Source organism: Canis lupus, chromosome 36, assembly GCF_003254725.2.
Source record: "Canis lupus dingo isolate Sandy chromosome 36, ASM325472v2, whole genome shotgun sequence".
In the NCBI taxonomy this organism is placed as follows: Eukaryota; Metazoa; Chordata; class Mammalia; order Carnivora; family Canidae; genus Canis; species Canis lupus.
The window spans coordinates 22548129-22560537 of record NC_064278.1 but is presented as its reverse complement, the minus strand read 5'-3'; the positions used below and the strand labels follow the sequence as shown (position 1 = coordinate 22560537).

Here is a 12409-nt window from a genome sequence, read left to right as displayed (position 1 = left end):
ATTTTTTTTAGGCATCAACTTTGCTCGATGTGTTTACTTTTCTAAACAACATCTCACCTGTTGGATCATTAATGATCCATTTGCTGTATGATGTTTATACAGTATATGGAAGAAAGGGGATAAATGGTATTCGGGGGGGGGAGGGGGGAGAGGGGTGGGAAAGAAAGAGAGACTGTGTCACGGTTAGCTGCAGTGACAACCGAAAGAAGGACCCAGATTCCCTATGGCGGCCGCATGAGGCTTCATCATCCATTCATCACTGGATCACTGGGAAGGGACTTTCTTTCGTGTGACCTGACATCCGGAGTGCACTGCATCTGGCATGCTGCTTCCAAGCGACAATGACATCTTTCATCCTCATCTTCCATGCCGTTTCATGTTACTAACCTAGCCACGTACCACCGCTTAGATCTTAATATTCTTTTCTCTTTCTTGTCACCTGATCATACAGTGCGAGCCCTAGGTAGGCAGAGTTCTGGGAAAGATGTAAGAGAGCCCACCAAGTGCCAGGCAGTGGCAGATTGCGCTTTCACAAAGCAGGAGAGCAAAATGTCCCAAAGCGAAATTAAGTCATGTCAAGGATCATCATTCGAATATGAATACGAATCCCAGGTCTTTGAGAGTCTGTCTCAGAGCCCCACCCACACAGCGGCATCGGTGCACGGTGTAGCGCTGCGCCGCCGAGCATCCCTTGCACGCCCCGGGAACCAGGCCCAGGGGGCGGCGGGCGAGGCCCCGCAGATTCTCCGGCACCTGCAGGATCTGTCCGTGAGATGCGGCGACACTGCTCGATTCCTCTGTGTTTTAAAAGACGAAGCTTCTGTTGAGGTCACGTGGACCCACCAAGGCGTAAAGATCGAGGCCTCTGGAAGAGTGAGGCCGTCCCAAAGTGGGAAGATTCAGCTTCTTACCATCAGCGACGTTCAGCGGGCGGACCAAGGGCTGTACAGCTGCCTGGTCCGCAACGACTACGGCTGGGAGACCTCGTCGGCCCGACTAAGCATAGAAGGTGCTTCTTTGCTGTTTAGCTATGACTTGCTTCATCTCATCCTCATCGCTTTACGCAGCTTTTCTGCCATGCAAATAAAGTCAATGAATATGTTCATTAGCACAGCCCTAGCTTAGCACTCTGTGGATAAGTGGCCTGGTCACTGGTGGCCAGGCTTGTGACGAACAGTTACTTTCCAGTCTAGACTCAAGGAAGTTTAACTTTCAAATCTCATTTCAGAAGGTTAGAGTTTATTTCTCACATGTGCTGCTTTTCCTAATAGTTACCAAACGTGCTGCCTACGAAGTATACTGAAGAAGGTCAAGATGTTATCGTTCATCGAGTATTAATTATTGATCGTTGTGCCTGATACTGTGCTGAGTTTAAATTTAATTATTTTAACATGAGGAGGCTCAAAAAGTCCCATCTGCCCTTTGTTTGCAGATCTGGAAGTTCTAGATGTTTACAAAGATGTTATGAAAATAGCAAATTGGGCACTGAAAATACCAGGGCCCTGTCTGGACCAAGATTAGTAGTCTGTAGCTATTTCTCGGTAGAGATGATACTGCTTTACAGTCTCAGGTCCCCCTGGAATTGTAGAGTTATCTCAAGGCAAGATTATTATTTTTTGTTGCTATCGCACTTGATTTGCCACCATGTCTGAAAGGGCATGAATCAATTTGTCTTGGAAAAGACAAGTTCTTCCTTTTATCCATGGACTTCCTCTTAGATACTAATGGAATGGGAAAGTTATTCTTCAGGGGCTAAAACCCCATGCTGTATGTCGGCAAGGTGAAGGATCTTCACTGAGTCCCATGGAAGGAAGCTGATGGAAGACGCTCCAGCATCTCTAGAGGTCCATGGCGAACTGTGGCCTCAAGGTCTTTCCTGATCTGTCCATACCATTTTTGAGATGTTAGAGATGAGCAGGGGATAAGTACCCTGCCAGGTGACAGCCATCTTGGCTCTGAATTTTGTAACAGGTTCATGCATCATTTAATATATCTGTAATCCTCACTCACCCACGGGAGTCTTTCTTCCTTCTTTTTTTTTTTTTTTTTTTTTTTTTTTTAATATTTTATTTATTTATTCATGATAGTCACAGAGAGAGAGAGAGAGAGGCAGAGACACAGGCAGAGGGAGAAGCAGGCTCCATGCACCGGGAGCCCGACGTGGGATTCGATCCCGGGTCTCCAGGATCGCGCCCTGGGCCAAAGGCAGGCGCCAAACCGCTGCGCCACCCAGGGATCCCCTCTTTCTTCCTTCTTAATCTGACATTTTGCTCTGTAGCTATTTCTGGTAATATTTGTGTCCTCCAATATCTCAAGAACTGAGGCCTAGTTATGCAAATTAATTGGAAAACTCTACCATCCAGAGAGCTGACCCTCACTGTCACCATAGCTGCTGGCTACTGCAATAATCACACAGAGTGACAACTTATCTGGAGGTGACCCGGGTGCCAATTGTGACAGTTTCTGCAGCCATATAATTGGGGGTTGGCTGTGTTGTGGAAGTAGGAGTAATGTAGGTCTTTCAACTTGCTTCCTAAGGAATCTAGGACCACAGTACATGCTTGATCGTCATGTTGCCAGAGTGGATTTGAGCTAGACATTTTTGCCACAGGGTGGCCAGTTCACTCGGTCCTAATTAATTACATTATTAAAGTGTTCTTGGCACATGAGCATTTTTCTCTTGGAAAGTCCAGACTGCCTCTCTTGTACTTAAGAGAGTTGAAAGATATGCCATTTAAGTGTTTGAAGACTGAAGGATCGGGCACAGTTGTCTAATTATTGAACATGAGACCAGTCCTTATATGTTCCTCTTTTAACTTTGGCCTTATAACTTGATGTAGGCTGCACAGTTATCTACGATCAAGTAGGAATGTAAAACCCTGTAAGTCTGTTCAAGTAGGGTTATTCTGTGCATAATAAGCCTAGGTATATCCTATATTAGTTTGGGGACTAACATGCTGCTTTCCTTCTCATCCTAATGACATGTCACCTTCTCTAAATTCAGCATGTGATTTGCTCTTCAAACACAGCTAATGTATTCCTTTTCCTAACTTTATTCTCACCTAGCAAAAGAATCGCAAACCAGAGCAGTTACAAAAATTGCCCATGGTTCAGACATTAAAAGTATTAAAACACTCAAAGCGTCACAAATTAAAACAACCCACGAAGTAAAGAGAGAATCATCAAAGAAAACATCAAGTTTGTCGTTCACTTCATGCCAAAGCCCACAAGGAAAGGAGAAGCCGGGGAGCCTGTGCGTGGTGCCTCACAGGTGGACGGAAGACTGACGGACACCAGGGCACCTGCCCTGCTCAAGAAGCTGCCCCAGAGATGATTGTGTCTAAAGCCTGCGCCTTTTCCCTATCTAATAAAAGCCATTTTTTGAGTTGAAGACTCTTTGTTTTACTCCTTAACATGTAATCAGACTTTGTGTAGTTTAAACTTTTAAACATGTCCCAAATCAAAGGAGTATTTACTAGCAGGAAACACTTTATTCTGCAGGAACACCTAAGACTAGCCCTCGGCAAAAAGTGGCAAGTTAGAAAATGCATGTTCCTTCTCTGTGTGACTCCATCTCTTAGCAAATGTTCAGTTGATAGGACATTTAAAAAAAAAAAAAGAATATTCCTGTAGTTTGTGGATTGCTTTTTTGAATGCATGTAAAGGCATGGGGAATTATAGAACTAAAAGTGGTAATTTCACAGAGAACCTAAAATAAAAATGTTTTAAAATCTCTCTGCCAACATTGTCATGTACTCTATCAGTTCATTGATTTGTTTGGCATGGATTTTGGGGGTGCATTTGGAGGATGTAGTTTTCCATTACCAGAATAAAGAGAAAATTGTAATTGTATGAATATATGAATCGAGGCAGAAAGTCTATGGCATTAATCATTAAAATCTCCATATGTGTTTTTCCATTTTAGCCCCAGAATCAATTTTGCACGGGAGGATTGAAGAGCAGATTGAGGTGGAGATGAAAGGTATTGTTATATTGGATGTGAGATTTAAGTAGAAATTCTGAAGGATTAATAGAATCCTTGAGCTGCCTATTTCCCCTTAGTAATATTGAGAAAAATGACATAGATGTACAAATATATCTCTTAGAGTATATATTACTATGTCGCATGCCTGGTTTAGTATGCTGATGGTTACATGCATTTCACAGTAATTTGTTTGATGGTAATTTAAAGTCTTGTATTTAAAATTTATCAGCCATATTCCACTTCATGTTTGCAGCCATTTTCAAAAGCGCGTATTAGAAAAAGTTGTCATCTTAATGCATGAAATCAAGAAGTAAAAGTTTGTTTTCGAAATCATGGTGAATTAAATTGAACAATAGGCAATAACCTAGCTGTCATTCTCAGAATGCAATGTCACGAATGAATTATGATTGAAATGCGACTTTATTTAGGGTGTGTGAAAATGTTATATTCCCATTCTGGTGGACACTTCATGCACATACATCATCTTAACATTGATATGTCTCTTACACTGGCTTGCAGATAGCTGCCTTACGTGATCCTTATTGCCTGCTTTTCTTTGCATAACATTGTGACTTTATGGCTGTATTAGTTCGAATAAACGCCTTCTCATTTTATTTTAGCTAATTACTTATGGTTATAGTTCTTGTAGATATTTTTTAAATAGTTAATTCTCAAAAATATAATAATTTACTCTATAATCAAAAGGATCAGAAAGGGCGTTTATTCCACTCTCTGCAAGTCAGGTAAGATTTTCCTCTTAGCCATCAAAAGAACTAAGTTTTCCTGCTCCCCAAACAAACATGCACAGGAACATGTTATTTTGAAATGCATTTTTGCTTGTTCAAGAAGAAATTTCAACAGTTTGAAGAAAAGACCAGACAACGAACGATTTTCGTGTCAGAATCTTTTAAACAGAGCATGGTGTTGCGTTTATTCGAACAAATATGGTGAGTGAACTTTTTATGGATTTGTGAGAATCTGTAGCATGCATTTTATTTCATTTCCTATTTTGCAATTTCATTTATTTTCAACTTTTTCAAGGACTATGGAAAATAGTAAAATGCTTTATAATTTACTTTTTTTCCAGAGTTGTTCTCCGAGGGGGAATCTGAACATTCAGAAAGAGATACACGCGATGCCTTTTCAGATTCTGAAGACGTGGGCCATAGCTCCATGGCGGCTAAAAGATATGCAAGTCGAATATCCTCTACAAGCTCCTGGCCTGAATATTTCAAGCCTTCTTTTACCCAAAAACTTGTGTTTCAGTATGTTCTGGAGGGTGATCCCGTTGTTTTTACATGTAAATTAATTGCTTGTCCAACTCCGGAAATAACTTGGTTTCATAACAATCGACCTATTCCAACGGGTCTTCGACGGGTTATAAAAACTGAGAGTGACTTACATCATCACTCATCCAGCTTAGAGGTTAAAAGCGTCCAAAACAGAGATTCGGGAAGTTATAGATTGTTAGCAATTAATAGTGAAGGCTCTGCTGAATCAACAGCCTCATTGCTTGTTATGCAAAAAGGGCAAGATGAGAAATGTTTAGAATTTCTAAAGAGGGCAGAACAGACACATGGAAATATGGAGGCATTAGCTGAAAGGAGAGAAGAGAGGATAAAAGTTGGCCTGAGGTTTACTGGTTCTCCCTTTAACAAAAAACAGGATGTAGAACAGATGGGAATGGTGCGAACTATACACTTTAAGACAGTAAGTCCAGGCAAGAAAACTGACTTTCTGTGTGATGAAGAATATTTAGAAAGTAAATCTGACATAAGGGAATGGCTGAATGTAGGGGCAAGCTTCCTGGACGAGGAGACCAAAATAAAGTTGCAACGTTTACGGGAGGCTAGAAAAATGTTAATGGAGAAAAAGAAGTTACCTCTTTCAGATATGCCATCTGAAATAAGCTCAAGAACTCTGAGAAGTGAAGCTAGTGATAAAGACGTTCTGTGCTCTAGAGAGGAGATAGAAGGCAGGTTTGTATCTGATCTAGCCGAAAATAGGGATAGGGTGGATCATTCATGCGAGGGGATTGTCCAAAATCCACAGGTCCTTCCTAATCAAATGGACCAAGATGTAGAATCTGGAGAGCCTCCCATAAGCTTTCAAACCACTGTTGATGAAGAAATCCTCCAGACAGAAACAAGAATGAGCCAAGAGCTATTTTTAAGAGAAAGTCCCCAAGAAGACCATTTTTATGGTAGGATTCTGGTAAGCGAGGAAACCCAAGCAGAAGAACAATTTGAAGGAATTATGACCAAAACTGAAATTGGAGCGTCATCTAGATATATCACTGCTATAAATAAGAACGAGGAACTATATGAGACACCTGAAGAGGTGTCCCAAGTTATTATGCCACATGCCAGTGAAGCTTTTGGGGCAGTTATGAATATTAAAGAAAATGTGGAACTGGATAGTGAGAGAATAAGAGAGGATGACTTGAGCGAATTGCAGCACTCTGTTTCCACGGAAACCGATGAATTCCAAACTGCGCAAGAAGGAAAAACCACAAGAGTTTTGGAAAGCTCGTTCCAAAGGCATCCGCAACGTTGCCCACCTTCATTTCTTCAAGAAATCGAATCTCAAGAAGTTTATGAAGGTGACAGTTGTAAATTTGTGTGTCACTTTCAAGGATACCCTCCACCCATAGTGACGTGGTATAACAATGATATACCAATCCCACGCAACAGAGGCTTTATCGCGCAGACCTCAGAAAACTACTCAATATTAACTTTTTCTTCTGTTCATCCTCAAAATGAAGGTTCTATTACCTGCGTGCTGTTTAACCAATATGGAACAGTAAAAACAACGGGTATACTTAGAGTGATGGCAAAGCGAGGGCATGGTGTCGAAGCACATTCGGTACCAGTGTTGCACGAGTATACGGATGTGGAAGAAGAGTTGGCAATGGTGTTTGACCAAACAAAAGACATCCAACCGCCTTGGAGACAAAAGCGCAAAAAACATCTCCAGATGTTACAAACCAAACCCCCAGTTCCTCCCTCTGCAGACACAGAATTGCTTTCCTTCCCCGTAGAAATTCAGGTAACAGCAGCTACTCCTACCCCAGAGCACGAGAAAGAGTCAAGAGAATTGTTTCATGCTGAGGAATTGGAAACTAAAGCAACACCTCAAGATGAGGCCCCTCAGTCACCAAAACACAAATTTATACTTTCAGCTGATATCACTAATGAGCCACCAAAAATGTTACAGGAAATGCCAAAGCATACCAGATGTAGAGAAGGGGATTCCATCGTATTCGAATGTTTATTGTCTGGTGAGCCCAAACCAGTTGTAACGTGGTTTCAAAACGGACTCCTTTTAAAGCAGGACCAGAAGTTTCAGTTTGAAGAAATTAATTTTAGCTACAGGCTATATATTAATGAGATCAATTCTCAAGATTCTGGAAAATATAAATGTGTTGCTGAAAACAGTTCAGGAACCGTTGAGAGTGTTTCGAATCTGACAGTGGAACCTGTCACTCATAGGGAGTATAGTCAATTAGAAAACATTGGTGGGATTTATGCAAAATATTCCAAAGATCAGCAAATTCATGGAAAATCTGTAAGGGCACATTTTTATGATCATCCACCTGGTCCTTTTATTCCCCAGTCCAGGATACAAGAACATTCTGTAATGGAATATTTTCAAAGCCTGGAGACAGTTGAACAGATAGACCAGAAAGGCCAGGTTCATTGCACATATTCTAGAGAAAAACTACCCAGATTTATGCAAGGTGCTGCTGGAGCCATAAAACTCAACAAGCCTGTCAGAGCCAAACTCATACAGGGTCAGAGTGAGGGGAAAGAGGGACGCAGAAATGAAAAATCCAAGCTGTACCAAGCAGAAGGTACTGTTTATCCATTTGTCGATGATTTCAGCGAAGTTGAAAAAATTAGGCAAGAGGTAAAAAACGATTTCAGAAAACCTGGTGAAGCAGAAAGGGAAAATGTACAAGAATATGCCCAAAGTGACTCTTTACGACATAGCCAGTCTGAGAGAACTCCTGATAGTTACAATCCAACAGCTTCATCTCTCGAGTATGAAGAACCCCTTGGTGAAGAGAGACACTACCTAGGGAAAAAGGTGAAGCATAGAATCATTGCATTTGAAAAGTTACAACATGTAGAAAAAGGAGTTCTAGAAAAAACACTTACCAGGAAATCATTTGTCAGTCCCCCTCAGAGGAAGCTTGGTGACAGGAACTTGCCATTACCGGGAAGAGAATCAGGATCCAGTAACCTAAATGCAAATATGTATCCGGCAGACACAAGGTCTCCCAACGCCCAACCCGATTCATCTGACGTTGTAATGAATTTAAAGCTGCTTTCTTCTCAGACTTGGAAGGAATATGAAGTAGAAGAAAGGGAACAAGAAAAAGAACTAGGTCTTACAGATCAGTCTGCAATTTCTGGAAGGACTGACCACGAAGCAGCTATTACATTTGACTTGAAGCAGTTCTACTCTCAAGTAGAAAGTGCAGATCTAGAATTCCAAGCTTCAGCTGGTGGCCAACCAGGAGCAGCTTCTTCTAAAATCCAACATCCTGTTTCTGAAGCAGCTGATACTGGGAACATTGTATTTGATCTAAAACAAATGTATTCTCACCTAGGAGATGCAGCTATGGAGTTCCAAGGGCCAGAGACCAGGCAACAGGAGACACCTTATAAAAAAGAAATCTCTGGCACAGAAGCATTACAACCTGAAACACAAGATACCTCTGAAAGTGTGCTAAATGACACACTTCCCACCCCCGAAATGTCTTCCGGTCAGGAGTTTTCAGATAGGACTGCGATAGAGAAAAGTCATTTTGATGAAAATACCCTTTATTTGGAAAAACACATAGAGGAACATAACTTAGAAATTTTAAATCCTGATATTCCCCTTAAATCCTTTTCTGGAGAAACCCATGGTGAACCACATGCCCTACGTCAAACCTCCTCTGCTGATGTGGGAGAGACTTCTGTTTCTGAGGGAAAAATTTCTCTGGAAAACGGAGGCCAAAGTTTCATTTCACATTTGAAAAAAGCAACAAGTGAGGAAAATCTCTTAGAGGTCCACGAGAAGGAAGAGCACACTGTGGCACCCGAGCTGGCGTCGTTTCAGGACCAGGATGGAGCGACACAGGGGTATGTCACTGGAACTTTGGGAGACGACGAAGGTGATGTTCATGAGCAACAGCAGAATCCAAATGAACAAATAAGGGCAAAATTTGATGCCTTTGGGCGGGAAAAATGTTACGAAGAAGTTCAAGTTCGGAAAGAAATTTCTCTGTCCACTACTGCAGGAGAGAAGATAGAAACTGGTTTTTCTGAAAATCTTCCCAAACCAGATGAGGCACATACAACAGAAGCAATAGACCCCGAGGCCTCTCTAGCACAATATTTACTTGCTGCTGGAAAGCACCAAGTTCCTGAAACTAAAGACCCCAAACCCAAGGCAAGGCCTGTCCAGCGTGAGTCAGTCACGTCAATGGAGGTTGAAGAAGTAACTTTCCACACCGTGTATGAATACTACAGCCAACAACAGGACTCATTAGGCCGCCCGTTTTCTCCTGAATCTGACATTTCGATTGACGTGGGAAGTATAAGCAGTGAAGAAATCTCAGAGTTAGATCAGTTTTATACGCCACCATCCTCTGTTGAACATTTTGAGACCCCAAAGGCTCCTGATTTGTATTTTACTCCTTCAGACACAACCAAACAGTCCACAACGAATTCAGGGGGTGAGACCATGAAAAGAGCCACACCCTTAGAGGAAGCTGGCGAGAGGTACTCCACACCTTCCGAAGGCGAGGTAGCAGAGAGATATTGCACACCCCCAGGGGAGGCCCTGGAGAGATATACTACACCCCCAGGGGAGGCCCTGGAGAGATATGCTACACCCCCAGGGGAGGCCCTGGAGAGATATACTACACCCCCAGGGGAGGCCCTGGAGAGATATTCCACACCATTAGGAGAAACAGTTGAAGGACATCCTATTCCTACTGGAGGACCAAATCCCACTGGAAACCTTAAAAGGTATCCATCAAAAATAGAAAGGGAGGACAGTACACCAAATGAACATTTCCATACTCCCACAGGAGAGAGGAGCTCCGCTAACGAACTGGGGCGCTCCGATTCATTCGGCACCCCCAGTGAAGCCATCGAACCAAAAGACAATGAAATGCCCCCGTCGTTCATCGAACCTCTGACCAGAAGGAAGATCTACGAGAACACAACGCTGGGCTTCATTGTTGAAGTTGAGGGCATTCCAGTTCCTGGTGTGAAATGGTATCGAAATAAGTCTCTGCTGGAGCCAGATGAAAGAATCAAAATAGAAAGGGTGGGCAATGTGTGTTCTTTGGAAATTTCCAACCTTCGCAAAGGCGAGGGCGGAGAGTACATGTGCCATGCTGTGAACATCATAGGGGAAGCCAAGAGCTTTGCAAAAGTAGACGTCGTGCCCCAGAAAGAGAGAGCGGTGGCGCTCCCGCCTCCAGTCACACATCAGCACGTCATGCAGTTTGATTTGGAAAACACGCCATCGTCAAGAACGCCGTCCCCTCAAGAGATTGTCCTGGAAGTGGAATTAAGTGAAAAAGATGTTAAAGAATTTGAGAAGCAAGTGAAAATCGTCACAGTCCCTGAATTTACTCCCGATCATAAAAGCATGATTGTGAGTCTGGATGTTCTACCGTTGAATTTAGCGGATCCAAGTATGGCTTCAAGGGAGGAAGAAGACAGAGATTTAAAAATTGATTTAGAAGTATTTGAAATGCCTCCTCGCTTTATAATGCCCATTTGTGACTTTAAAATTCCCGAAAATTCAGACGCTGTGTTCCGATGTTCGGTCATAGGCATCCCTAGCCCAGAAGTGAGATGGTATAAGGAATACATGTGCATTGAACCCGATAACGTCAAATATGAGATCAGCGAGGAGGCTGGAAGTCACACCCTCAAAATTCGCAACTTCTGTCCATCTGACAGCGCGACCTATAGGTGCAGGGCTGTGAATTGTGCAGGGGAGGCCATCTGCCGGGGATTCCTCACCATGGGAGATTCTGAAAGGTTTGCTCTGACGACCAAGAAGAGCAAAGTGACCTTAAGCAGCTTGAAGGAAGAACTGGTCTTAAAGAGCAAATATTCAGATAGCTTTTTTGAATTTCAGGTGGTGGAAGGGCCTCCCAGGTTTATCAAAGGGATTTCTGACTGTTACGCACCGTTAGGCACAGCAGCTTATTTCCAGTGTTTGGTCCGGGGCTCTCCGAGACCCACGGTTTACTGGTACAAAGATGGGAGGTTGGTGCAAGGAGCACGGTTCAGTGCCGAGGAAAGTGGCATAGGGTTCCACAACCTGTTCATAACGAGCTTGGGGAAGGATGACGAAGGGGAGTACAGGTGCGTGGCCACGAACAAGTCAGGGATGGCGGAGACCTGTGCGGCCCTCACCCTGACTTAGTTTCTAGTGCAACGTGTCACTGCCTCAGTAATTATTAAACCCATCTGAGCGCTTCCAGATTTTCCAAAGTATGTAGATCCAATGAATTTCCAAATAGGCCCACTCGACCCGAATCTGATACCTGGAAAATCCCTGGGAAAATACTTTCTCTGTGTAGAACTCTCCTGTTTGTAGCCCATGTAAATATCCTGTGATCCCAACTGTGCAACCATCACTGTGTCACCTCTGCTGTGAATCATCGAGCACGATTAAAAATCTCCGTGGCTACCTACCTGTCTGTCCCACTGCTTTACCCTCGTTCGCCTTCCACGAAAGAGTTTCAGTAGAATGCATTCTCTTTTAGCAGATAAACTCAGTAAAGTAACACATAGGATGGAAGCCCGGGTCAGATGACCACGCTGACAAATCGGTAAGGTAAATCTCCTCTCTGCTCTGAGTAGAAGTCATTTTTGAAATTGTCGCCCCTTGGTATCCAAATCCAGGCTCACTGACTTGGACTTAGAACAGACAAACGGCAGAAACCAGCCTCACCCAACTGATCACTAACTCTATGATGTGTTTTACCTTGCAACCTTAATATATTTGTTCTGCTCTTCAAAAAATATTTTCATTATGAATATCCCTCTTCTTAAGTGTTTATAACTCTCGTTGGCTTTGAAGGGACCAATGGTGCTTTCTTTGTGGGTGAAGTTCAGCTAGATGTTTGGACATTTGCAAAATATGCAAAGAAAGATCTTTCCACTTCTGAGAATACCCCATTTTCTCGATTGTTAAAATATCATCAGGTGTTAAATGCAGCATTCATTTGATATTGGCCTGAAGAGGAGAGAATATTACAATATTACATTTATAGAGAGATTTTTATTTTTTTCTTTTATTTTTTTATAAATTTATTTTTCATTGGTGTTCAATTTGCCAACATAGAGAATAACACCCAGTGCTCATCCCGTCAAGTGCCCACCTCAGTGCCCGTCACCCAGA

At 42.6% G+C, this 12409-nt stretch overlaps 2 protein-coding genes across 3 annotated transcripts in view; both read left to right on the top strand.

Moving 5' to 3' along the window:
* The window catches only part of TTN (titin), a 274428-nt gene that overhangs the window by 52538 nt on the left and 209481 nt on the right, over positions 1 to 12409 (top strand). The window contains 1 exon segment of the mRNA XM_049106193.1: positions 3926 to 3982. Within this exon segment, the coding sequence (XP_048962150.1) occupies positions 3926 to 3982 (57 nt within the window).
* LOC125754419 (myosin light chain kinase, smooth muscle-like) lies at positions 160 to 3735 on the top strand. 2 transcript variants are annotated; one of them, XR_007408579.1, is made up of 2 exons: positions 160 to 2018; positions 2234 to 3735. XR_007408579.1 is itself a non-coding variant. In XM_049106192.1 (2 exons), exons 1-2 carry the CDS (start codon positions 367 to 369, stop codon positions 3285 to 3287), a joined length of 864 nt encoding a protein of 287 aa, XP_048962149.1. In that variant the 5' UTR covers positions 160 to 366; the 3' UTR covers positions 3288 to 3735. The 2 variants fall into 2 exon arrangements, 1 of the variants encoding a protein (XP_048962149.1); XM_049106192.1 differs by having other exon boundaries at positions 160 to 1009; positions 3067 to 3735.

Excerpts from the sequence above, each read along its gene's own strand:
- LOC125754419 (XM_049106192.1), top strand. The coding sequence starts at position 367 with ATGCCGTTTCATGTTACTAACCTAGCCACGTACCACCGCTTAGATCTT. Across the intron at positions 1,010-3,066 it reads GGCCCGACTAAGCATAGAAG|CAAAAGAATCGCAAACCAGA; the intron begins GTGCTTCTTTGC and ends ATTCTCACCTAG.